We start from the raw sequence: 26,655 nt of genomic DNA on the forward strand, positions 1-26,655 counted from the left end.
CTTCTTTCTGAACCCCTACAATTCATCACCTTATAAAATTTTAAGTCGATTCAAGGCACTTAAAAGCTGCAGTCATTTCCAACTCAATGTAAACTTATTAGCTCCCTCACTAGCCTCTGGTTAAAAATGGTTATCATCATTAGTGCTAAATATATACTAAATACAGTTTTAAGTGTGCTCTACTACACACACACACACATTCCTTTAATCCTAACAACAAAGGAAGGTTGATAGGCTATTATTATCCTTATAAGTTTGATAAAACCCAAATCAAGAGCTGCAGAAGTATAAGCAACATGCTGACCCCACTGCAGTATTAGCAGTCATCCTGGAAACTCTTTCACTGTAGGCGTGTAGCTTCCAAGAGCTTCTCTGCAGATAGTCTGAGAAGCAAATAATCATATGTAATTAAGGCTATTTCCCAAATAGCCTAGGAAAGCTGCCAAAGGCTTTCCCGGAATTCAGAGGCAAGCTGGTGAAAACTGTAAATACTGTAGCCTCTGGATGCAAGACAAAGCAACCACCAACCTTCACCACCCAAGTCAATGCTGCTCTAGAGAATAAGTTTCCCTCTATCAGTTCACAGGGGTTGCTAGAGGGGTACAGAAAGTTTTATTAATCTTTTGATTCTTGAGAAATGGTGCCTATGGCAGGCAAGTGTTAGGATTCACCCCCAACCCCAGCTTGTAACATAAAGCAAATAAAGCATCTAATATCTCTAACTAGGATCTTAAGGTTTCTCTCAACTGTTCTCTAGAAACACCATTTGCGCCTTCAGTCTGCCTTTTTAATGGGGACACAGAAAACAAAAACTGCTTGTTTGAAAATAAACATCTGAAAGACTATCATAACAGCTGATCTGGGCTGAGGCATCACAACAAAGTGACGATTGTGGAAGAAGACAATGCAAACAACTCTGGAGCAAGAAACTCCAGGGCAGAGAACTCACAGTGATGTGTGTGCTGGGTGTTTCCACCAGCCTCAAGGCCCCATCTGGAACAAATATAAACTAGGAAGGTCTCTATCTCTGGACAACTTATTACCTGGACAGAAAGAAGTCACTGCCACCAACAGCACTGTGCAGCTTTATTAACCATTCAAGTACAGTAGCGTCTGTAAGATCGGGACAGAATTGGGATTTAAAAGTGAACAGATATTCAGCATCTAACAATTTGAAAGAAGCCACTACATACTCTTTTCACAGACATGTTTTCACGGAGCCAATACAGTACTAGCCATTAACCCAGCACACCAGGTGTACTGAGGTAGAAAAGATGCAACAAGAAAAATAGCTACATTAGAAAGACTTCAACACTTTAGAAAAAGAGTAAAACACTTTTCGTTTCTCCCCTTTAGCCCCTAGAACAACATCATACCGTCTGGATCTACCTATACAGTCCTACATCAGCTTCTAGAATATTTGTCAGGAGGGCAAAAGTAAAATGACACTGGCCAGTACAGTCTTTGGATATTTAGGAAGGGGAGGGGGAGAAAGTCAGTTCTCAGATCAAATTAGTCGGCTTCAGTCTCATCAGCAGGGTCTTTGGATTCTTTGTTCTTCCGCACTTCTTCAATGTGCTTGTCCTGTAAAGAAACAGTATATACCACCAGTCAAGTAAAAAAGTCTGCCAGGCCATGCCCCCAAGAGGCCCAAACCAGCATTAGTGTGTACATTATATGACATGTATAACAATATACCATTATTATATAAGTATATACCATGGGAATCACATAATTAAGAGTTCTAAGTCATCATCTTCAAATTTCCTAGGTCACTCATTGAACCTAATGATTCAGCCTTCTACTGCTCTTCCCAACAACATGCAATTGTGCTGCAAATTAGTGAATATTCCTTATTTTAAAATAAGACACCTCTGATTTAACTTGTTAACCACAAAATGGATGACTACAATACCAAGCACGTGTGATCAAGGCAAAGAGTTCGAGCCATTTCACTGGTGCATCAAACCTCAGGCTCGTAAGCCTCTTAAAGCCAGGAGGAGACACCAACCTTCTCTCGCAAACGCTCCAGTTTGGCAGCCATTTGTGCCTCCCGATTCTCTTTGTTGGCTTCCATCTTGTGGGTCAGCTTCTCTTCCGCCATTTTACTGAAGTTGTTGTTCTCCTCTATCGCTTTCTGAAGCACTTCTTTCTCGTGCTCCCTTTTCTCAGCAAGCTGCTTCAAGACCTCAGCTTCATGGGACTGGAAAAAAGTTTAACAGGCTAGGCTATCTGAAATGTTATATAGCATTAGGTCAAATCACAGAAGAAAATTGAGCGGACTGAAGATAGAAAGTTAAATATACCCTTTAAATAATACTGAAGTCAGGACCTAAATTATCTGTATCAGAATACCGTAAAAATGATATTCTTTTTCTAGTGTTTGTATTTACTTTGGAAAACTGCCCATATTTGTTCAGAGATTCTTGCCCAATTAGTCCTTAAGGAAATCTTTGTAAGATTTACTGCTTAATGGTATCAAGACGATTTGAGTGATATATACTTAGAAATGGCACTTTATTGTGAAGACTTTTGATTTTTTAACTTCAAAGGCTACCTAAAGAAAATGAGCTCATTGTAAAAAAATGTAACCATATTGATAAAAAGGAAATCCACAGAAATGTTAGAAATATTAAAACTAAGCCTCCAGATTACTATTTAAGCCAAAGATTTGTTTTAAGGAAAAGCTTATTAGCATTTTTCTATGGACACTGCATTAACTTCCAGACCAATGGAGCTCTGTTACCATGGTGTGCCTCCTTCAACAGACTCAGAATAGCTATTACCAGATTCCGATGTGTTTGGAAGCATCAACTTGCAGGAAAACTTCAGAGCATCTGCCATTGGTTCTGTTAATTCTCTTCTTCAAAATCCCAGTTATGATAAGAGTTTCACTATATTTAGCCAGTAACTATGTAAAGCTCTGGCTAATGACTACAGGGACAGCATTGGTTCCTTAAAAAAAAAAATTATCTGTCCTGCCTTCGGCTGCATCTCTTCCATGAACTCAAACTACATGAAATCCATCAACTTGGACTAAATAGAAGAGCAGGTAGGAGGTGAAACACCATTGCAAATATAGCCACTCTTCCTGAGGAGATAATTCACTGTTGACAGTGGGTCAGCGCACATACAGAAAACACGTGGCACTGAAATGTGCACAGCACATGCTACAGCAGCTTAAAAGGGGCCCCAAAGTGTATGTATGGGCTTAAAGGTACCAGACTTCAAAGCACTAAACTGTGTTGGTTGCAGGCAGGTTACTACTTCACCTTTTTGTGCCTTCATTTCCCTAATTTTAAAATTAAACCCATACATCCCAACCAAGAGTTGCTAGAAAAAGGAACTAAATGAGAATTTAGGTATAATTCTTAACGACTAGAAGGACAATGAAGAGAGAGATACACCAAAATGTTACCAATAGTGATTTCTGCGAAGCAGGATATGAATTTTCTTATTTATAAACTTCTGTGGTTCTCAGTTTTTCTTTAACAAGCATATTAATATTTGCTGACTTTTCTGATTAGTTCTTTTTAAAGATACCTACTTTAAAATAGAAGTACTAGGTAAAAGCTACCATAATACCAGTATGACAGCTGAGCAACACAATCATGTCACTGGCAATTTAAAATGTTTTTTATTGTACTGCTCTCAAAAAACAAAAACTAAAAAACCACAGACTTACACACAAACTTAAAAAACCAAACCCCAAAATCTTAAGAGACAAAAAAATGAATCAACAACAATTTATTTTCCAAAGAGAAAGCATGAATTTTGGTTTCAGACAGAACTGGGCTTAAACTCTATCCCCAGTACTCACTAACTGTATGATTCAGGAAAATGAGTCAACGTTCCTGAGAACATTTTCTAATCCAGTATCTCAGACAACACCTACCCTCTAGGGTCAAGGTAGAAAAGGAGAGAACTATGTAAGTGCAGGAGATGGTACACAATAGGAGCTCAATAAATGACGGCTGGTATTCTCTCCCCGCCACTGGCACTGTAATTTTCATAGTTATAGTCACCATCTAGCTACAATTCTGTTTTCCTCCTCTTCTAAAACAGATTTGCCACGTTACATTAATAAATATCTGCTTTTCTGTTAAATTGGCGTTTACCTTGCGTCTTTCTTCTGCAGCTTCTAATTTCTTCTGAATTTCCTCCAGGGAAAGATCCTTCTTCTTAGGAGGGGAAAGGGGAAATTCTGGGACAGATTCTTTTGATCGAGGGCTGAGAATCAGCTCAAAAGCCTGGCCTGAGGCACGCTTCTCCAGTTCCTTCACCTGGATATCTGGATTTGATCATATTTATAATATATTCAGAAAAATGTAGTTTTTCCTATTCTAATGAACTGTTCTATCGTTTTCTAAAAACCAAATCAATTTAATGAATAGAATTAGGGCTGGTGAAGCAGCTGTGTTTACAGGCAAGAAATTATTATCTAAATACCATGTCCCAGAAAAGCAAAGCTCAACATTTTTGGATTGATAAATACCATTCTGAGACATCAGTATTTGACAATCATTTCCCCGAACAGAACAAAAACATGCAAAACTCCACATTTTTTCCTTTAGACCAAACCAAATCGTCTAATAATGAAACAATTAACTATGTACTCTCAGTACATTCAAGTGGTAATTTTTCTTCTTTAATTACTCTCCAATTTATAAAATAAGATTTTTTTTCTTGGTAAGACCAAAACACATGTGTCAAATTAAGATGGCTTAAGACCTGAGCCATCTCCTATTCTAAAATTAGTAGCCCATCACAATCTCAGCTTTTCCAAATAGATCACCTACCAGAAGAAGCCATGGTGAAGAGAAGACAAGAGACTGGCAGTGTACTCTACACGATTCACTGGCAAGGAAAACCCTGAAAACGATTTTCAAAAGCATGCAATCAATTTCTTTGCATTTCCATGTCATTGATTCAAAGGGACCTCAAATCACATCCATATAAATCAATGTCAAAAAAACCCACTATTGTGGAATTAAATATGACATCATTAGTCAGAAAATTACTTAAAAATCTATAAAATACTCCAACACTGGGAAATCTGAATTGAATAGAATGTTGGTTGTACAAGATGAGGTTAACTGAGCGTGCCCGTTCAAAACATACTTTTTTAAAACGAGACAGTGATTTAAATCACGAAGTCCCCGCCCCTCAGTATATTCTCCCCGTGGTGAGAAGATAGTGCAGATTCAACGCCTAGTGAGACCGGAGCCATCTTAACACTGCCTACCACTCATTGTGCAAACGAGAAATACCCACCCCTGCTTTGTCTGTGTCTGCCATGTGGAAAACAAAACGCCCAAACTAGTATTAACCAATAATGTCGCACTCCCATTGTTCCTGCGGTTTAAGGTCCTCATTCAACAGCGGGTTAACATGAATTATCAACAATTTTATGAAGCTTTAGGTCTTAGGTTACACCTATTTGCTGCCTTGTGCAGAATTTTACCACGAAAAAAAACCTCTACATCCCTTGATCTTTTCAAAGGTCATGATTCCTGCAGACCCAAGTCTAGTGTCAAACACGTAGGAATACAAGTTCTCAACAGCGGGAACTTAAAATCCGAGGCAGGGAAACCGTCTAAGCCCGTCGGACGAGCATGAGACTCCCAGCACCAGACCCAGCATGGGCGTGGCCCTGGTCCGGGCGAGGAAGAGCGGCAGGCCTCCCCCCGGCCAATCAGAGCCCGCCCTGCACTCCGGCCCCGGGCCCCGCCCCTTCCTCCCCGCGCCTTTTCGAATCTCCCCGAACTCTCAACACCCCGGAGCCCGCGCGCGTGGGAAGGGGAGGGGTGGGCGGGGCTAACGGTCCCATCCGGGTAACTCCGCCCACCCCGGGCTCTCCCCGCGCGCACTAGCCCCCCATCAACTCCCGCCAAAAACACCTTGAGGCGGGACCCGCCCCCCGCCCCGCCGCAGCTGGCCGGGAGGTGCCAGTACTCGGGAGGAAACCGTGGGGTACCCGCCATCGGCTCGCCACCTCTTTCCTTCGCTCCCAATCTTCCGCCACCCAAAATCGTCCGCGCCCCCGGGCCGAACAGCTCTCATGGGGGTATTAGCCTTCCATGGGCAGCCTCACGAACCCTGGGCGGGGGCGCTGCCCTTTCCCGCCCAGCAGTCTGGCCCTCAGGTCGCTCCCTGGGGGCGCCGCCCCGCCCCTTCAAACAATGGGGACCCCAGCGGGGGCCGCCCCTGCAGGGGGACGGGGGAGTGTGGGCCTACGCCCCCTATTGTCTTCTCACAGGCATCTCGGGGCTACCTCGGCGGGTTCGCCCAGCTGGTCGCACCCCCTCCCCACCACAGCCGCGCCCCCAGGGAACCAGGGACAAAGCCGAGGCTCCGCCCGAGCCACACACAAAGCGGAGCGACCCCCACCCCGCCCTCCAGCCCCTTCACGGCTCGCGGCCCCGCCCGCCGGCCTCCAGCAGGGGGTCGCTGCCCCAGGGCCGGCCCCTCCCGCTGGCCGCGTCCCTCTCGCTGCCCCCGGCCGGCCGCCGCCGCCTCGTCCCGAGAGTCCCACACCCACCTGCTCAGTCCGAGCCGCCTGGCCACACTCTGAGCACCAACAGACCCGGGCGCGCACAAAAGCGCCAAACAGCGGCACGTGACCTCCCCGCCGGGCTCCGCATTGGCTGGGAGCGGCGGCACGTGCCGACCCCTCCCCACCCTCTCCACAGCCCAAGTGGACCCCGCCCCTGGGGACCCCGGAGCACCTCGGGAAGTGTAGTTCAGGCTGGTGGGACAGGCGGACAATGCCAGGGGTGAAAGCTGCTTTGGGGCGGGGATGTCTCCAGATGTGAGCCGGGGGGGCCGGGACGGTCATCTGGCCGGGGAAGGGGGTGATGCAGTGAGCCCCCACCTGGGTTTGAACCAGTTCTCCCCTTCTTAGAAAAAGGGCGGGGCAAGGTCCCTTTCCACGTCTCAAGACAGTGGCCCCCCTGGACTCCACCTCTGTGGAGCCCCTTGCCCCACATCACACCCAAAGCGCAGCCCTTCCTTGGGACAGCGCATTGCCCTTCCGTGGCCCCCTCGGTGCAGTCACCTAAGACGACCAAGCCCTTGTGACGGGACAATGCCACTCGACGCCCCCACCTGTCACCTGTATTGTGACATCATCATAATCTAACCTACTCAGCCCCAACAGGGCACGGGCGTGGCCCTTAACTCACTGTGTGCGTTCTTGCTACCCTCTAAGGGTCCCCGAGCTGATGACCCTCTATAGAGACCTGTGGGGGAAAAGCAAAAGGCTCTGGAATTTGATCTCCTCTGGTCTAACAAACTCACTCGGCTTAAATGCAGACTCCATCTGTTCTGCCAAGCCTTTTACCGGACGATAGGGAAGGAAGCTCAATTGCAGTTCTAGACTACACAGACTGCAGTTAAGTGTTGCTTTTGTTCTTGAAGCATGCTCCCGCATCGGTGCTGGGTCCTTATAAAGAATCAAAACAAAAGAAGCCACAAGGTCACGGTTCCCCCTGCCCTGGATAGATCAGATGCACAGCAGAAACACAAAAGAAAATTGCTCTGACCCTGGCTATCTTAGAACGACTGGCCTCATTCTTAAAACACGAAAGGCCAGAGGAAAAATAAATCAAATGAAGATGGTTCCCAAGCCCCTTCTTCCATTCCCCCAACCAAGGCTCTGTCCTTGGGGGTGGTCATTACACCAAAGCAGCTGCCTTGAGATCCTGACAAGGCAGAAGGACATCGTCATTTTACTGCTCGATGGGCTCCACCTCCCCCAACCAAGAAACAAACATGACCTACTTTGATGGAGCAGGAGTCCTAATTTAAAGCTATTTACTATGGATATGCAAGAGTTAAATACAATTCATAGGTGCTTGAGACAAGGAAAACTGGATTATACAGGCAGCAGACACTACACAAAGCAAACAATTAGCAATGCACTGTTGCCTGAAATATGCTTGTTGCAGCATTTTCTCCAACAATTGCCCTTGTGTGGGGTCGGCCTCTCCCCCGCCCCCAATCTAAGTGGTTTTCCCTTAGCATATGAGCAGGACCAGCAATAATTCAGATTCCCAGAGCCCTGAGAACCTTCTCCTTCTCAGACCAAACTTAGCCACCAAACAACCGGCTGTTTCCATCTGTCAGTTTTCTGAGCAAAACCTCAGAAATCGTCAGGAAGACTGGAGGGGAGTTGGGATAAGACCTCACTGAAAAGTGATAGATTAACAGGCAACACACACGAGCAAGAAACCCAAGGCTGAGAAGTCTGTTATACCCTGAACCACGCTTTATCTAGAAGTCTTTGTACTTGATCTGGAGGTTTGCAGAGGAAGGTCCCACCCATTTGATGCATTTTTTTTTTAATATAAGAAATTGCCACAAAAATCTCACCTTTCTGACTATTAATGTTGTGACAGAAAAAAATAAATCTTTCAAAACACTGATTATTTTAAAGCACTTATACTGCTTCCTCCCCCGCCCCCCCCAACCTTTTCTTTCTCCCTAGAGCAGATGTCTATTTCCATGGAAACCATGGCTAGGAACGAAGATGTTAGAACTCATGTAGATTTTTCATCTTTTTTAACGATGCCACTTGGCTTCTGGGTTTGTTGTTAGATGCCTGGTCCTGACAGTCTCTGTGACGAGGATTTCCTGAGATCCCCACTGCTGCTTGAGGACTGAGGAGACTGGAGTCGGGTTTCCCCCAAGAATGATCCTATGAATAAAAAAGGGTTTGGTGGGGCTTTAGGGTGGGGCTGCCTTTCTGAGAGCTAGACCACAGCTACATACAGTCAGTTCTTCTGAGTGTTCATGAATGAGCTTTGGAATCGGAAGGGCTTTCAACTGTGAGAAAGAAAACAGCTTTGCCATCTCACTTTGGAAAGGGGCAGAAGCTCCCTTCCTGGAAGATTCCAAGAACTAACTTCAAAACCCACTCCCTCCTGAAGTGACAGCAAGGAGTTAACATTCGCATCTTGGGATTATCTGTCTTTGCCGATGAGAATTATTTTTGCCTCTGCTCAGATGGTTTGGTCGAATTGCTGGGGAGCTGGCTGTGACTATGGATTAACACAAAGTGAAGTTGAGATATGGCAGCCATCCAGCTTATTTGATCTGTGTAGACAGCTAAAGGAGAGCCCTTCAGGCTTCAAAGTCCAAAAGGATGTCTACGCTGATCAAACAAGTCGGGCTGTTGTCAGATCTGCTCTGTTCTTACAGAGCACCGGCTGCCTTTGTTCATTGTTGGTTCTGAGGCTGCAGGGTTTTCTCCCACAGAGGCGCCACTGAGTTCCACTGCTGTTTATAGGGCCTGTCCTTGGCCGAAGGTGTCGTGGGAGAGGTTTTCTCCTTGTCCCCGGCCTCGCTGTTCCCTTTGTCCCCTAATTAGGCATCACGCTCTGACACTCCCTTCCCTGTTCAAAACCTCTCTGTGAATCTGCTATTTTACTTGCTTGTCTCCCTCACTAGACAACTAAGCCTAAGGAGGCTGGAGTTGTGTCTCTGTCTCTGGTATCCATCGTGCCTGCCCAGAACAGGGCCTGGCCTGGAAGATGGGGCCTGGATGGTTGCAGGTGACTTTAGGCAACAACCACCTCACTCATCCTCAGCTTCCACTTCTGTGATGCTCGAAACCTGCACCAGCAGAGGTGGTGAGGATTGAGTGAGATAATGTATGTGGAAGTGCTTAGCACGATGCCTGGCCCCTCTCAGTGCTAAGACTTGTTAACCATTATTGCTAGAGAAGTTTCTTGATTGCTATAGGTTACTGAGTAAATGAATTAATGATGACTAGTAGACTTTCTCCTTTGGGTGGAAATCATAGTCTCTGGGTTAACTCTTTCCCATGGAATATTTTTAAAAATTCAATTAATTTAACATTTGGAATAAGTAAACACAGTTGAGAAATAAAGTATGAAAATTCCTTCTTCCCTCTCTCATCTATCCCCGTCTGCCAAATCCTCTACTCACCCTTCCCCTACTTTAACCACTGTCACTAGTTTCTTGTGTGTCCTAGGGTTTTCTTCACGTAAGCAATTCTGCTCACATGTATGTTAGCAAATTTGTAGTCGCGTAGTCTTAATCCCCCCTTCATAAGAAAATGGCAGTTTACTGTAACTGTTCTACACTTAGTGTTTTTTCACTTAAGAACACATATCAGGGATCTTTTCCATATTCATATATCAAGCATTTCCTGGATCTGGGATCCAATGTATGAATGCTCCATAATGTAGTTAACCAGTGTCCTGTCCATGGCCCTTAGATTAATGTTTGCTATTTCAAACAATGCTGTAATGAACAAGCTAATATAGATGGTATTCCCATCTGGGTAAATATATCTGAGGGGTAAGTATAGCTGAAACGCCAACACTTTGGCCACCTGATGCGAAGAACTGACTCTTTTTTTTTTTTTGAAGAACTGACTCTTTGGAAAAGACCCTGATGCTGGGAAAGGTTGAAGGTGGGAGGAGAAGGGGACGACAGAGGATGAGATGGTTGGATGGCATCACCAACTCGGTGGACATGAATTTGAGTAAGCTCCAGGAGTTGATGATGGACAGGGAAGCCTGATGTGCCACAGTCCATGGGGTCGCAAAGAGTCGGACACGACTGAGCGACTGAACTGAAGTATATCTGAAAGATATATTCCTAGAGTACTATTGCTAGGTCAAAGGACAGACACATTTGTAATTTGGATAGTGCCAAATTGCCTTTCATAGAAGTTGTACCAGTTCAGCACCCACCATGTGGTATTTTAGTTCATTATCTCAATTCATTCAAAAATGATTTGAAAGGTTCTGTCCCCAGAAATTTCAGGCATTAGGGAAAAGGAGGGGGAGGACTAGAAATTCCGAGAAAGACATGCTGTCAGTTTTGTCTGTGTTAATACTGCCTATAAATACTTGATAAGCAGCAACTGATCTTAGAGCAGCTCTGGTGCCTACACTATATCAGTGTCTCAGTCTTTTGGTAGAAGTATCTGCAAGTGTCATCATGAGACTGGAAGCTTTTTGAAGGCAGGGTCTTTTTCATAGCTGTATCCCACTCCCCTTCCCCGCCCTCCCATGATGCCTGACACAGTGGCTGGCACATATCTTATTTAATCAGTTCTAAGATGTATTTTGTCCCCGCATTTGTGTATCTTTAAAATCAGTGTGCTCATAATCCATGAATACCATTTCATAATTGCTGACCACATATTTTCTCAGTGGCACATAAAATAACATCTTAAAAATAAATGGGAATTGTGACTCAACAAAATATGGTAAAGTACACACATATTAAGTGTGTGAGTGGAATGGGGCCAAGATGTCACTGCCCATGCCATCTTCTCACTCTGTGTTCTAACCTTCATCCCTCTTATCTCAGTCCATGCCTTCTTCTAATGATGCCTTTTATGGGGATGCCTTCTTGAGCTGCCATCTCTCCCCTGAACTCTAACAAACATTTCCAGCTACCTAAAGGACAAGGACCCCTCCTTATGGATGTTCCATAAAGCTCTCAAATTCAATATGACCCCACATTGAACTAACATCTTCCTATCAACCACATCTTGCTTCTCCATTCTGTAGAGGCTTTGCTAGGCTCTCACCGTTCAGGCCTAAAACTTCAGTTAAATTCAACTCTTCCAGGACTTCCCTGATGAGCCAGTAGTCAAGAATTCGCCTCCCAATGCAGGGGATGGAGGTTTGAACCCTGGTTAAGGAAGTAAGATCCCACATGCTGCAGAGCAACTAAGCCTGCACACTGCAAATAGAGAGAGGCTCCCAGATGTCACCACTAGGAAAAGCCCATGTACCACAAATAAAGACCCAGCACAACCAAAATTTTTTAAAAACACACACACAAATGGACTTCCCTGGTGGTCCAGTGGTTGGGAATCCACCTGCCAATGCAAGGGACATGGATTTGATCCCTGGTCCAGGAAGAGCCCACATGCCTTGGGGCAATAAAGCCTGGGCACCACAACTACTGAAGCCCATGCACACAGAACCCATGCTCTGCAACAAGAGAAGCCACCACAGTGAGATGCCCACACACTGTAACTAGAGAGTAGCCCCTGCTTTCCCCAACTACAGAAAGTCTGTGCACAGCAACAAAACCTAGCCCCCTCAAAAAGACAGAGTCAACTCTTCCCTCTTTCTGTAAGCTTCCACTTATAGAAACAGCATTTTCTAATACAATGGAACATTTAAAATGATAGTAACTCAAAGAATGAAGCTGGAGGACTCACATTTCTTGATTTTGAAACTTGCAGCAAAGTTACAGGAATCAAAACAGTGTGGTACTGGCATAATAGTTGTGTCTGACTCTTTGTGACTCCGTGGACCATGGAACTCTCCTGGCCAGAATACTGGAATGGATAGCCTTTCCCTTCTCCAGGGGATCTTCCCAACCCAGGGATTGAACCCAGGTCTCCCTCATTGCAGGCAGATTGTTTACCCAGTTGAGCCACAAGAGAAGCCCTTCTAATACAATGGAATGTTTAAAATGATAGTAACTAAAAGAATGAAGCTGGAGGACTCATAGTTCTTGATTTTGAAACTTGCAGCAAAGTTACAGGAATCAAAACAATGTGGTACTGGCATAAAGATAGACATATAGACCAATAGAATAGAGTATCGAGCCTAGAAATAAGCCCTTGCATATATGGTCAAATGATTTTTGACAAGAGTGCTAAGATCCATTCAGTGGGGGAAAGGACAGTCTTTTCAACTAATAGTGCTGGGAAACTGGATGGCCACATGCAAAGAAATGAAGTTGAACCCTTACTTCACACCATATACAAAAAATTTAACTCAAAATTGATCAAAGATCTAAATATAAAACCTAAAACTATAAAACTCTCAGAAGAAAACATAGGAAAAAGCTTCCTAACACTGGATTTAGCAATGATTTCTTAGATGTGACACCAGGCAGCAAAAGAAAAACACAGACAAATTGAACTTTGGGAAAATTAAAAATTTTGTGTGTCAAAATACATTATCAACAGAGTAAAAAGGCAACCCATAGAATGTAAGAAAATATTTTCAAATTATATATCTGATAAGACATTAATATCACACTGAGGACATTATGCTAAGTGAAATAAGTCAGACAAAGAAAGACAAATTCCCTACGATCTTACTTGTATGTACAATCTAAAACAATCCCCCACCCCCTGAAAAGAAACAAGCTCATAGATACAGAAAAAGCTTGGTAGTTGCTAGAGTAGAGGGGGTGGGGTGAGTGGGTGAAAAAGGTGAAAGGGGTCAAAAGGTATAAACTTTCAGTTGTAAAATAAATAAGTCATGGAGATGTAAGGTACAGCATGGTGCCTATAGTTAATAATATTGCATTGCATACTTGAAAGTTACTGAGAAAGTAAATCTTAAAAAGTCCTCATCACAAGAAGACAAAATTTTGTAACATACAGTGACAGATATTAATTAGATATTAGATATTGGATGTTAATTAGATATTAATTAGATGTCATTCTGGTAATGATTTTGCTGCACACAAATATCCAGATCATGATGTTGTATACTTAAAACTAACATAATGTTAGTTGTCAGTTATACCCCAATGACTTTTTTATAAAAAATAAGCGAAAAGAAAATGGGCAAAGTATTTGAATAGACATTCCTCCAAAAAAGATATACACAATGCAGATAAACAGTATCACTAGTCATTAGGTAAATGCAAATCAAAATTAGGATGACTACTATCAAAAATCCAGTAAATAGCAAGTGTTGGTGAGGGTGTAGAGAAATTGAAACCCTTGTGCACTGTTGGTGAGAATGTAAGATGGTACAGTTGCTGTGGAAAACAGTATGGAGGTTCACCCTAAAATTAAAAAGGGAACTATCGCGGACTGGTGGTACAGTGGATAGGAATCCGCCTGCCAGTGCAGAGGACACAGGTCTGATCCTTGGTCCAGGAATTCCATGCGCCGCAGAGTAACGAAAGCCAGTGCTCCACAACTTCTCAGCCCACGTGCAGCAACTACTGAAGCCCGTGCTTTAGAGCCTGTGCCCCACAAGGGAAACCACCACAATGAGAAGCCTGTGCACTGCAATGAAGAATAACTCCTGCTCACAGCAACTACAGAAAGGCCATGCTCAGCAACAAAGACCCAGCACAGCCCCCCCCCCCCCCACCAAAAACAAAAACAAAAGCAGACATATTCTATGTTCCAGCAAGTACAGTTCTGGGAATACCTCTGCCAGGAGCTGGTGGGGAAGAGCAAATGAGGGATACTGTTTAATGAGGATAGAATTTCAGTCTCATAAGATGAAGAGTTATGGAGATGGATGGTGGTGATAGTTGCATAACATTATGAATGTATTTAATATCACTGAACGGTATACTTTAAAATGGTCATGATTTTTTACGGTACTTTTTATGTTATGTATGTTTTACTACAATAAAAAAAAATTTGAAAAAAAATGTTAACAGCCTGAACATACTCATAGACCACTTACCACATGGCAGGTACTGGTCTAAACACTCCATGTTTGTTAACTCATGCTAACCCCCACAACAATCTTATGAGATTTATTAACTTGAATTGTAAAGATGAGGAAGTGAGGGTGACCAGTTGTCCCAGTTTGCCTGGGACTAAGGGTTTTTCCTAGAATTTAGGACTTTCAGTGCTACAACCATGAAAGCTCTGGGAAAACCCTAGTGAGTGGGTCCCTCGAAAAATAACTGAGGCCCAAAGAGACAGCATCTTCCTAGACATGTCAACAGGGTCCTTGTCCTAGGCTCTGCATGTCCAAGGGCTTCGCTCTGACCTGCTTCCTGCTGTGCCCATTTTCATAGGCAAGGAGTCCCCTGGGTCCAAGAAGCCATGCCCACCCTGAGCCTGGGCATTCTTCAAGACTACACTGTGAGAACCAGGACTCCAGAACTCCCTGTCCAAATAGCCAGGGTCCACTTTCAGCAACTGTACCAACCCTTCCCTGGGTCTGTCCTCCCAAGGGCAAACTTCCCTGCCATTGGGTACACCCCATACCCAGGGCTGGCTACTCATAAGGGGTGTGGATACACTCTGGCCATGTGGTCTAGGGTGTGGAAGGTGCATACAGGAGCCATAAATAGGAAGAGAAGGGATCTAGCTCAGCCACTTTCTGACCTGGAACTCCAAGGAACTCAAGAATTCTCAACTCAAAACCCGGTTTCTAGGTTACTTTGGAGGTATATTTGTCAAAGTATTGGGTTGACCAAAAAGTTCAGTTGGGTCTTTCCATACCACCTTATGGGAAAGCTCGAATGAAATTTTTGGCCAACTCAGTTCAGCTGAGTCATTCAGTCATGTCCACCTCTTTCCAACCCCATGGACTGCAGCACGTCAGGCCTCCCTGTCCATCACCATCTCCTGGAGTTTACTCAAACTCATGTCCATTGAGTCGGTGATGCCATCCAGCCATCTCATCCTCTGTTGTCCCCTTCTCCTCCTGCCTTCAATCTTTCCCAGCATCTGAGTCTTTTCAAATGAATCAGCTCTTTGCATCAGGTGGCCAAAGTATTGGAGTTTCAGCTTCAACATCAGTCCTTCTAATGAGCATTCAGGACTGATTTCCTTTAGGATGGACTGGTTGGATCTCCTTGCAATTCAAGGGACTCTCCAACACCACAGTTCAAAAGCATCAATTATTGGGCACTCAGCTTCCTTTATAGTCCAACTCTCAGATCCATACATGACCACTGGAAAAACCATAGCCTTGATTAGATGGACCTTTGTTGGCAAAGTAATGTCTCTGCTTTTTAATATGCTGTCTAGGTTGGTCATAACTTTTCTTCCAAGGAGTAAGAGTCTTTTAATTTCATGGCTGCAGTCACCATCTGCAGTGATTTTGGAGCCCCGCCAAATAAAGTCTGCCACTGCTTCTACTGTTTCCCCATCTATTTGCCATGAAGTGATGGGACCAGATGCCATGATCTTAGTTTTCTGAATGTTGAGTTTTAAGCCAACTTTTTCACTCTCCTCTTTCACTTTCATCAAGAGGCTCTTTAGTTCTTCTTCGCTTTCTGCCATAAGGGTGGTGTCATCTGCATATCTGAGGTTATTGATATTTCTCCTGGCAATCTTCATGCAGCCCTGCATTTCTCATGATGTACTCTGCATATAAGTTAAATAAGCAGGGTGACAATATACAGCCTTGACCTACTCCTTTTCCTATTTGGAACTAGTCTGTTGTTCCATGTCCAGTTCTAACTGTTGCTTCCTGACCTGCATACAGATTTCTCAAGATGCAGGTCAGGTGGTCTGGTATTTCCATCTTTTTAAGAATTTTACACAGTTTATTGTGATTCACACCTTCAAAGGCTTTGGTATAGTCAGTAAAGCAGAAATCGATGTTTTTCTGGAACTCTCTTGTTTTTTCGATGATCCAGTGGATGTTGGCAATTTGATCTCTGGTTCCTCTCTTTTCTAAAACCAGCTTGAACATCTGGAAGTTCATGGTTCACTTACTGTTGAAGCCTGGCTTGGAGAATTTTGAGCATTACTTCACTAGCATGTGAGATGAGTACAATTGTGCGGTAGTTTGAGCATTCTTTGGCATTGCCTTTCTTTGGGACTGGAATGAAAACTAACCTTTTCTAGTTCCGTGGCCACTGCTGAGTTTTCCGTATTTGCTGGCATATTGAGCGCTGCACTTTCACAGCATCATCTTTCAGGATTTGAAACAACTCAGCTGGAATTCCATCACTTCCACTAGCTTTGTTCATAGTGATGCTTCCTAAGGCCCACTTGACTTCACATTCCAGGGTGTTTGGCTCTAGGTGAGTGATCACACCATCGTGATTATCTGGGTCGTGAAGATCTTTTTTGTACAGTTTTTCTGTGTATTCTTGCCACCTCTTCTTAATATCTTCTGCTTCTGTTAGGTCCATACAATTTTCTGTCCTTTATTATGCCCATCTTTGCATGAAATGTTCCCTTGGTATCTCTAATTTTCTTGAAGAGATTTCTAGTCTTTCACATTCTATTGTTTTCCTCTATTTCTTTGCACTGATCACTGAGGAAGGCTTTTTTTAATCTCTCCTTGCTATTTTTGGAACTCTGCATTCAAATGGGTATATCTTTCCTTTTCTCCTTTGCTTTTCATTTCTCTTCTTTTCACAGCTATTTGTAAAGCCTCCTCAGACAGCCATTTTGCTTTTTTGCATTTCCTTCTCTTGGGGATGGTCTTGATCTCTTGGGAATGTCACAAACCTCCATCCATAGTTCATCAGGCACTCTATCAGATCTAGTCCCTTAAATCTATTTCTCACTTCCACTGTATAATCGTAAGAGATTTGATTGAAGTCATACCTCAATGGTCTAGTGGTTTTCCCTACTTTCTTCAATTTAAGTCTGAATTTGGCAATAAGGAGTTCATAATCTGAGCCACAGTCAGCTCCCAGTCTTGTTTTTGCTGACTGCATAGAGCTTCTCCACCTTTGGCTGCAAAGAATATAATCAGTCTGATTTTGGTGTTGACCATCTGGTGATGTCCATGTGTAGAGTCTTCTCTTGTGTTGTTGGAAGAGGGTATTGGCTATGACCAGTGTGTTCTCTTGGCAAAGCTCTGTTAGCCTTTGCCCTGCTTCATTCTGTACTCCAAGGCCCAATTTGCCTGTTACACCAGGCAATTTTGCTATACCAAATTGTACTGGCCAACTCAGTACAAGGGTAAAATATATATTAAAAAAAAAAAAAACTGTTTGTTAGCTTGACTTATAACTCTTAAATGCTTCGACATAAGATACGTGGGCTTCCCTTTCATACTCCTGCCTTGGGTCTAGCAAACGCTAGCAGCAGGCCCGCAAAGAAATTTAAGTCACGTGACTAACCATGCCCCAGGGGAGCACAGAGGTTTTGCAGTCTGGTTCCAAGTCTAGGCTTTTAGCTATCACTCTGAACTGTTTTATTAGCCTAACCCTATAATTTTACAATGAGGGAGAAAAGCCGTACAGAGAACTTTAGACATTTGTCCAAGGTCACACGACTAACTCAGGTCACAGCAGAAATTTGAAGCTGTGCTTTATTTTGTTTTAAATATTTATTTTTTGCTTCACTGGGTCTTTGTTACCGTGCACGGATTTTCTCCAGTTGCAGAGAGGGGGGGTTACCCCCTAGATGCGGTACACAGGCTTCTCATTGTTGCGGTCTCTCTTGTAGGGTTCCCCTGGTGACTCAGACAGTAAAGAATCTGCCTGTAATGCAGGAGACCCAGATTCAATCCCTGGGTCGGGAAGATCCCCTGGAGAAGGGAATGGCAACCCACTCCAGTATTCTTGCCTGGAGAATCCCACCGACAGAGGAACCTGGCAGGTTACAGCCCATGGAGCCACTTCCTAAAAAGTCACATTCCTGTGTGTTTTGCTGACAGCAACTCTCAGCCTTGAGTCCTTGGCTTTTGTCTGTATTGAAATTCTCTCCACCTTCAAGGTCTTGATCAATCTTTCTGATCCCCATACACTCTCCTATATTGTAGCTATCCATACATACGTTTGTCCTCCTCAGTAGAGAGTAAGCTTCTTCAGGGCAGGATTCTATATGGTTTTGTCTTTGTATCCCTACAGTGCCATGAATAGACACTCACCAAATGTTAACCAGCTGGTTGACGTCTTTTTGGCCATTAAACCACACTTAAGGCTGAGGGTCAAACAGCATAAAACTAAGTATATATATATAATCTGCACCAACTATCACAGAGACATTTAAATACATTTATAAAATATATATATTTAACTTCTTTTTAAACTTTTAAATTTGAAATCATTTTAGATTTCCAGAGCGTTGCGAGGGTAGTACACCTAGTTCCCATAGACCTTTCAGCCAGCTCCCTGCTAGGTTAACATGGTACATTTATCCAAACCAAAAGATTAAATCTGGCACAATACTATTAACTAAATGACTGGCTTTACCTGGATTCCCCGGTTGCCTACTGGGGTTCTTTCTGTGTTCCGGATCCTATTCAGGATACCACCTTGCACGTAGCATCTTATTTCCTTAGCCGTTGACATTTCTTTTACTGCTGAGGCTGGAGGGGGGATGGGGGGTTGGATTGCTTTCTATGTTTCTTGGAATCCTTTTCCAAATAATCAAAATGTGAGCAAGAAAGATAGCATAGGGATGGTGAGGTAGCAGCATTTGCCCTCTATTGGGCTGCTGGGGTTTCAAACAGGGAAATGGCTGGAAGGATGATTTTCATCTGAGACCTCGTCTTTTTCTTGAATGGACACACGTGAGCCTAAAAACAGTATTACTTTTAATTCATTAAATTTCTGGGCCATTCCATAGCCCATTTTCCCATGGACTGGCACAAAACATGTTCCCAGTTACTTATAAAAACTTCCAAGCAGTTGGCATTTATCAGCAATCTTAGCAATTCAGCAAGAACAGAGGTTACAGCTGTCACAGGAAGTTGAAACCAAGGCTGCTGAATCACACCCACCCGGGGGAAAGTGTTCACGGAGTAGTATTCAAGCCTGGAAGAGGGGGGTGTGGTTGGGGTGTCAGATGGAGGAGGGTGGGATGCTGTGTAAGAGAAAAGCGAAAGAAAAGCCCCTGTGTCTCTGGAATTCAGAGCTGATTTCCAGCCCTTCTGGGCTTATTGCTAAGCCCTTGCGTCAGTCAGTGAGCACCAGCGCCGTGGTACACTCATGACTGCCCCTTCCTGCCACTTGACTGGGTCACCACAGACCACCGCCGAGATGGGCTTCAGTCTGCCCCCTGCCTCGAATCCATTACCAACAAGGGCACTTAACAACTCAAACCACTGGAGGATGGGGGCCCCATCTAAGTGGGCAGAATGGGGTGTATTACTTTCATGGGGTTGCCTTAACAGGGTGCCACAAACTGGGTGGCCCAAACAACAGAAATATATTGCCTCTCATGGTTCCAGGGCCCAGAAATCCAAAATCTAGATGACAACAGGTTACTTCTGAGGGATGGGAGGGAGAATCCGCCACTCTCTCTTCTAGCTTCTGGCAGCCTCAGCTGTTGCTTGGCTTATAGATAGCAACCCCCTCCCCAGGCCCACATCCTCATATCATCTTCTTCTATGTGCATCTGTCTGTCCAAATTTCCCCTTTATATAAGGATACCAGTTGTACTGGATTAAGGCCTCCCCTGGGGACTTCCCTGGTGGTCTGGTGGTTAAGAATCTACCTTCCAATGCAGTGGGTAGGGGTTCGATCCCTGGTCTGGGCACTACGATACCACATGCTGCAGGGCAACTAAGGCCAGGTGCCACACGACTGTAGCCTGAGCACTCGAGAGCTCTTGCTCTGCAACCAGAAATGCCCCGGGCAACACAACTAGAGAAAGCCTGCCCTACGCAACAAAGAACCAGTGCAGCAAAAAAAAAGAGGGCCTACCCTGATGACCTTATCTTCTCCTGGTCATCTGAACAGACCCAATTTACAAATAAGGTCATGTTCAAGGTTACAGGTAGGACTTCAACATTTTGGTGGGAGGCAGGGATCCAATTCAATTCATAACTGGAAGCTTCCATAATAGATAGCTTTGGCTGAAGTCTATCCTCGAACAATGTGTGGCTTAAGAAGCTGGAATTAAGGTTTTCTTGTGAAATCTCCTGATTTTTAAATGTCAGCACCTAATTAAATATAAGTAAACTATTTCTAGGGGCTTCCTAGGTAAAGAACCCGCCTGCCAACACAGAAGAGGTAAGAGACACGAATTTGCTCCCTGGGTCAGGCAGATACCCTGGAGGAGGACATCGCAACCCACTCCAGCCTCCTTGCCTGGAGAATCCCATGAACAGAGAAGCCTGGCAGACTACAGTCCATGGGGTTGCAAAGAGTCAGATATGACTAAAGCAATTTAGCATGCACACATGCACAAACTGTTTCTAGGGTTTCCCAGGTGGTGTAGGGATAAAAAAAAAACACAAAAAACAACCATCTACCAATGCAGGAGATGTAAGAGATGCCGGTTGGATCCCTGGGTCAAGGAAGATCCCCTGGAGGAGGGCATGGCAACCCACCCTAGTTATTCTTGCCTGGAGAATCCCATAGTCAGAGGAACCTGTAGGGCTACAGTCCATAGGGTCACAAAAAGTCGGATACCACTGAAGCGACTTAGCTCACACACAAACTATTTCTAAAACCACGACTGCCAAAAGCAAGTCAGCCTCTAGACCACTGTCTCCACAGGGTTCTCTCTAAAAGTCCGATCCCATCCTTCCCCTTAACCCCAGGCGTATGGCCAAGTTCCCTAGCCTGGCACACGGGCTCTCCCCAGTCCACTCTTTCCCGTCTCTCCAGGATCTTTTCCTACCATTGTTCTTTGCTGTGCCCCCACCCACCGTACCGCCACATCAAAAGACCTGCCCTTTTCCAAACACGCTTGCTGTTCTACACCTCTGTGACTCTGTGTCCTCCCTCTGCTGATGCCTTCTCTCCTCCAGTCCACCGGAAAACTCCTGGCCATCTTCCAAGTGCTCTGTCATTGCCACCCACGCCCACTTCCCCAGTAAAATCTTCCCTGTTCATCCCCAAGGAGTTAACCTCTTCCTTCTGTAAGCCTCCACTGCACCCTACATTTCTCTAGTACAGAACTTGACATTTGATTTGCTATTATTTGATTACCCATTTGCCTCCTGTCTGGTCACGAACTCTTTGAGGGTAGGGACTGTTGATGTGGATCACCTTGCACAGATCCCAGCCCGAAGCAAGTACTCAGTAAATAAGGAGTAAATGAATACTCTGCACAGCCAATCAGTATCATGGGGGACCCGAAGAAACATCGTGTGGAGTCCCTGTCCTTAAAGTTCTTACAGTCCAGCTGGGTTCATAAGATACACACCAAAGAAAAGACAAACCATACTGGTGGTGTTGACAACTGGCAGAAGAGGCTACTGGGGCCTATAGTTATTGTTGTTGTTCAGTTGCTGAGTCATGTGACCCCATGGACTGCATCACGCCAGGCTTCCCTGTCCTTCATCATCTCCCGGAGCTTGCTCATACTCATGTCCATAGAGTTGGTGATGCCATCCAACCATCTCATCCTCTGTCATCTTCTCCTCCTGCCTTCAGTCTTTCCCAGCATCAGGATCTTTTTTAATGAGTCGGCTCTTCACATTAGGTGGCCAAAGTTTGGAGCTTCAACTCCAGTGTCAGTCCTTCCAAAGAATATTCAGGGTTGATATCCTTAAGGTTGATTATGGTGGCTCATTACAAGAAGAGAGAGTGGGGTAAGGAGAAGAAAGTAGGAGAAAACCCAGGGAAACAAAGCTGCAGAAAGAGGAGCGGTAGAGGTACAAAAAAGAGGACCTGGGACCCTTTGTGCCACATCCCTCTCCTGAACTAATTTTCCCTGCCTCAGTATGTTTCCAGGCTGCAATTCATTCCACCTTAAACCCTCTGATGACTCCTTCCAGAATCCCCTATTTCTCTGCCCACCCCACAACAATGCTCTCCAAAAAGGATGTCTTTGTTGCTGTCTCCTCTTAGCCCTTTCTCTTCAAACCCTCCTCATGCAAATTCATGTTCCACCTCTGTCTACAGACACTGTTCTTGCCAAGAGCACCAATGACATCTATATTACCACACCCAATGGGCAACTCCACTTTCTCATCATCCTTGCCACAGTTGACCTTGGGGATTTCATGAGTCACACAGTCACTCTTGGGCTTCCCATGTGGCACTAGTGATAAAGAACCCATCTGCCAATGCAGGGAGACATAAGAGACATGGGTTCAATCCCTGGGTTGGGAAGATCCCCTGGAGGAGAGCATGGCAACCCATTTTAGTATTCTTGCCTGGAGAATCCCATGGACAGAGGAGCCTGGAGAGCTACAGTCCATAGCGTAGCAAAGAGTGGGACACAACCGAAGCCACTTAGCATAAACACACACACACACAGAGTCACTCTTGAACCCCATCACTGCTTTTTTTCCTCTTTTTTAGGTAGACAAGTCACCATTTATTTGTCTGAGATGATTTGCAAACACAATCTGTTCCAAAAACAAAGGACAGGTGTGCTACAATTAAAAACCAGTCTGGGGATTTCCCTCTTGGTTAAGTGGTTAAGACTAGATCCCACACGCAGCAGCTAACACCCAGCACAACCAAAAAAAAAAAACACTAATCTGAACTTTGCAGGTGGATTTTAAAAGGTGATCATTTAGTATATAAATTGCTTACCATATTCTTTTGAATCTAAGATGCATTTTAAAAATTACCATCTTTGGAATAGAATGTGTCAGTTGATATCAGAGTTTAATTGGTACCAGTTTTTCTTTCTTGGTATTACATAAAATAATGGTGCATTCTGCAGTTGACATATTTGATGATGTATGGTACTAGATTGATGGAATGTCTAATAGCAGGATTTTGTTAAATAGAATTGTCTTCTACTGTATTTTTTTTTACAATTTTTTATTCTACACATGACATAAAATTTACCATCTTACCCATTTTAAGTGTACAGTTCAGTGGTACTAAATACATGTATTTGGAATTCCCTGGCGGTCCAGTGTTTAGGACCAAGTGTTTAGAGCCACTGCCATGGCTCTGGGTTCAATCCCTGGTCAGGGAACTAAGATCCTGCAAGCCTTGTAGCACAGCCAATAAATAAATAAATACACGTATATTGTTGTGCAAGCATCAGCCCTATTTGTTTCTGTTGTTTAGCTGCTAAGTCGAGTCCAACTCTTTTGTGGACTGTAGCCCACCAGGCTTCTCTGTCCATGGGATTTTCCAGGCAAGAACACTGGAGAGGGTTGCTGTTTCCTCCTGCAGGGGATCTTCTCCCCCCAGGGACCAAACCTGCATCTCCTGCATTGCAGGCAGATTTTTACCACGGAGCCACCTGGGAAGCCCTCATCAGCACCATCCATGCATGCCCAAAACTCTTGTACACCTGAAACCCTACCCCTATTGAACAATAACTCTCTCCTCTCCCCCAGCCCCTGGCAACCATCATTCTATTTTCTGTTTCTGTGATTTTGACTACCCGGTACCTCACATGAGCAAAATCATACACTATTTGTCTTTTTGTGGCTGCATGATTTCACTGAGCATAATGTCCTCAAGGCTCATCCCTGTTGTAGCATATGTCAGCAATTACTTCCTTTTTAAGGCAGAGTTAAATATTCCATTGCAACATTTTGTTTATCCACTCATCCATTGATGGACATTTGGATTGCTTCCACCTTTTGGCTATTGTGAATAATGGTGCTACGGACACTTGTGTACAAATATCCCTGCATTAAAAAAATAAAAACTAAAGTAAACCCCCAAAAGCACAAAGAAGAAAATAACAGTTACTCATATTTCCCATCACCTAGAATTAACCATCATTTACATTTTGACATTTGTTTCCAGTGTTTTATGACTGTGCAGTTTAAAATTCACGAGAGGAGTTGACTCATTGGAAAAGACCCTGATGCTGGGAGGGATTGGGGGCAGGAGGAAAAGGGGACAGAGGATGAGATGGCTGGATGGCATCATCGACATAAGTCTGAGTAAAGTCCAGGAGTTGGTGATGGACAGGGAAGCCTGGCATGCTGCAATTCATGGGGTCGCAGAGAGTTGGACACGACTGAGCAACTGAACTGAACTGAACTGAACTGTCACTTTTTTTTTTTAAAGAAAAAATTAGGAGTTACAAAGAAAGTTGAGGTATGATCCTGTTCACCTCTACTCACTCTCCCAACTCCCTGCCCCTCCTCCCCAGAGAAAGCCACGCTTGACCTACCAGTGTATTCTGCAGTCCTTTCATTAAAAGAAATATTTTTTTACATATGTTTGAAGATAACATAGAAAATCCACAGTTCTAATACGTTGCAAAAACTGCATTATGCACATTATTCTATAACTTTGTTTTTATTTAATAGATTTTGAGCTCTATCCATGTCTCTGCATGTATAGACATAAGTTATTCCTTCTAACTGCAATATTGTTACTCATTATGAATACGGGTCCTATTTTATTTGTACTTTCCCTATTGACGGCCATTGAGCTGTTTCACTGGTTTCTTATTAGGTATGATCCTGCAATGGACAGCCTTCTTGAATACATGTGCAAGTATTTCTCTAGGGTAGAAACCAAGAAAGAGAATTTTCAGGGCACAGGGCATGAATATTTTCAATTTTACTAGATAAGGACAAATCGAGAGAATGGATTTCCCCACAACCTCACCAGTCCTTGATATGGTCTGTTTTTATTCCTTCTCTGCATTTTTTTAAATGAGAAGAATGAAATCTGGGGCTGTACCGCTTTCTCGAAATCACAGAGCAGGTTAAGGACAGGGCCAAGACTAGACCCCACTTCAACGGGCACCGGAGGCACACTTTTTGCACCACTTTGTATTGCCCCTTGTCAGCTCTCCATGGAAAACCCAGAAAAGACCCCAGTGTAAGGAGGGTGGGGAAGTCGGGGGGCAGGATGACTAAAATTCTCAACATGGTGATTATACCGCGACTAGAAATGATTGCACATCCTCCCAGAAAATGGCTTCGCCCCGCAGATCCGCGCTCCCACCAGAAGCAGTTGCAACCTGCGGCTTTCAGAGCTGCACCAGGGTGGTGATTGGCTCTTATTCGGCCGACTAGGGTGGGACCAGAAATGGCGTCTCCAGCAGCTGATTTTTCAGGGCAGCGGCCCTGTTCTGGGAGGAGGGGGCGGCCGAGCCTCGCTGGGCGTGGGGGTGCCCCCGTGGCCGCCCTGCATCCGAGCCGGACCGCAGCATCCAGCACCAGCCCTGGCGACACCTCCCAGCCCCTTGCAGCACCTCCAGCCGGCGCCCGGAGGGGCTGGAAGGGGGAGAGAGCGGCACGACGGCGATTTCCCGCGGACCTCCCAGCCGCGCCCACCCGGGCTGCTCCGAAAGGGTTCATCCCGGACACAGGCGTCCGCCGCCCGCCGTTAGCTTTGCGGGAGACGAGAAAGGCTGGACCGCCACTTCTCTCTTCCCAGTCTCCTCCGATCACGGTGTCAGCTCCGCAGCAGGGACCTCCAGGGAGGGCGACGACTAAACTCTGCCTGGGCCCCTCCGAGTGGAGTCCGGTGAAGCTGGGTGAGGTCTCAGACCCCAAGCCTTTCCTAAGGGCCAGTCCTGGCGTGGGGTTGTGTCTCCCTACGAGCTGGTGGCCTGGTTTCCTTTTTCCTCCCCAAGGCAGGAAAGAGCAGTGGGACAATTTGAGGAAAAGAACAAAGCTGGCACCGCCCAGGTCACTTCAAGAGCCTGGAAGGCTCCCTTCCTCTCCCAGTTGGGATTACTTGCAGGGCTGGCATTTTTTTTCCCCCCTTTAAAATTTTCTTCTTAGCTACCACCGTGTGAGACCTTGCTACCTGCCAAGCACTGTACTAAGTGTATTAGCTTATTTCCTCCCCATACCAACTCTTAGGACAGGATCAAAGGGGATGAGGAATTTCCCCAGGGTCACACCTTATAGAGGGGCAACACTGGGATTAGAAATTTCCTCCAGATCCTGTGTTTTTATTTATTTTTATTTAAAAAAGTAATTATTTGCTCACTTTTGATGATCTTACACAGATCCTTTTGGGGAAAAAAAAATGAGAACACTGCAAACATCACCATACTCTTTACTGAGTGGGAGGAATGAACAGGGCACTCTATTGCTGGCCAGAGTAGGAACAGGTAACACTTTTCGGGAAAGCAGTTTGGCCATTTGAATCGAGAGCTTTAAAAAACTGTCCACACCCTTTAGT

General features: G+C 44.7%; 2 protein-coding genes across 2 annotated transcripts; one reads left to right on the forward strand and one right to left on the reverse strand.

The window, feature by feature from the left end:
• Positions 1 to 1,065: 1,065 nt before the first annotated feature.
• On the reverse strand, positions 1,066 to 6,651 carry STMN1 (stathmin 1). The gene is made up of 5 exons (XM_043909305.1): positions 6,542 to 6,651; positions 4,800 to 4,872; positions 4,119 to 4,291; positions 2,012 to 2,203; positions 1,066 to 1,584 (listed from the first exon to the last, which is right to left on the reverse strand). Exons 2-5 carry the CDS (start codon positions 4,810 to 4,812, stop codon positions 1,513 to 1,515), a joined length of 450 nt encoding a protein of 149 aa, XP_043765240.1. The 5' UTR covers positions 4,813 to 4,872; positions 6,542 to 6,651; the 3' UTR covers positions 1,066 to 1,512.
• On the forward strand, positions 5,642 to 25,852 carry LOC122698885 (proline-rich protein 2-like). Its single transcript, XM_043910561.1, has 3 exons — positions 5,642 to 5,792; positions 6,260 to 6,663; positions 25,451 to 25,852. Exons 1-3 carry the CDS (start codon positions 5,642 to 5,644, stop codon positions 25,850 to 25,852), a joined length of 957 nt encoding a protein of 318 aa, XP_043766496.1.
• Positions 25,853 to 26,655: the final 803 nt, after the last annotated feature.

This window comes from Cervus elaphus, chromosome 8 (genome assembly GCF_910594005.1).
Source record: "Cervus elaphus chromosome 8, mCerEla1.1, whole genome shotgun sequence".
NCBI lineage: Eukaryota > Metazoa > Chordata > Mammalia > Artiodactyla > Cervidae > Cervus > Cervus elaphus.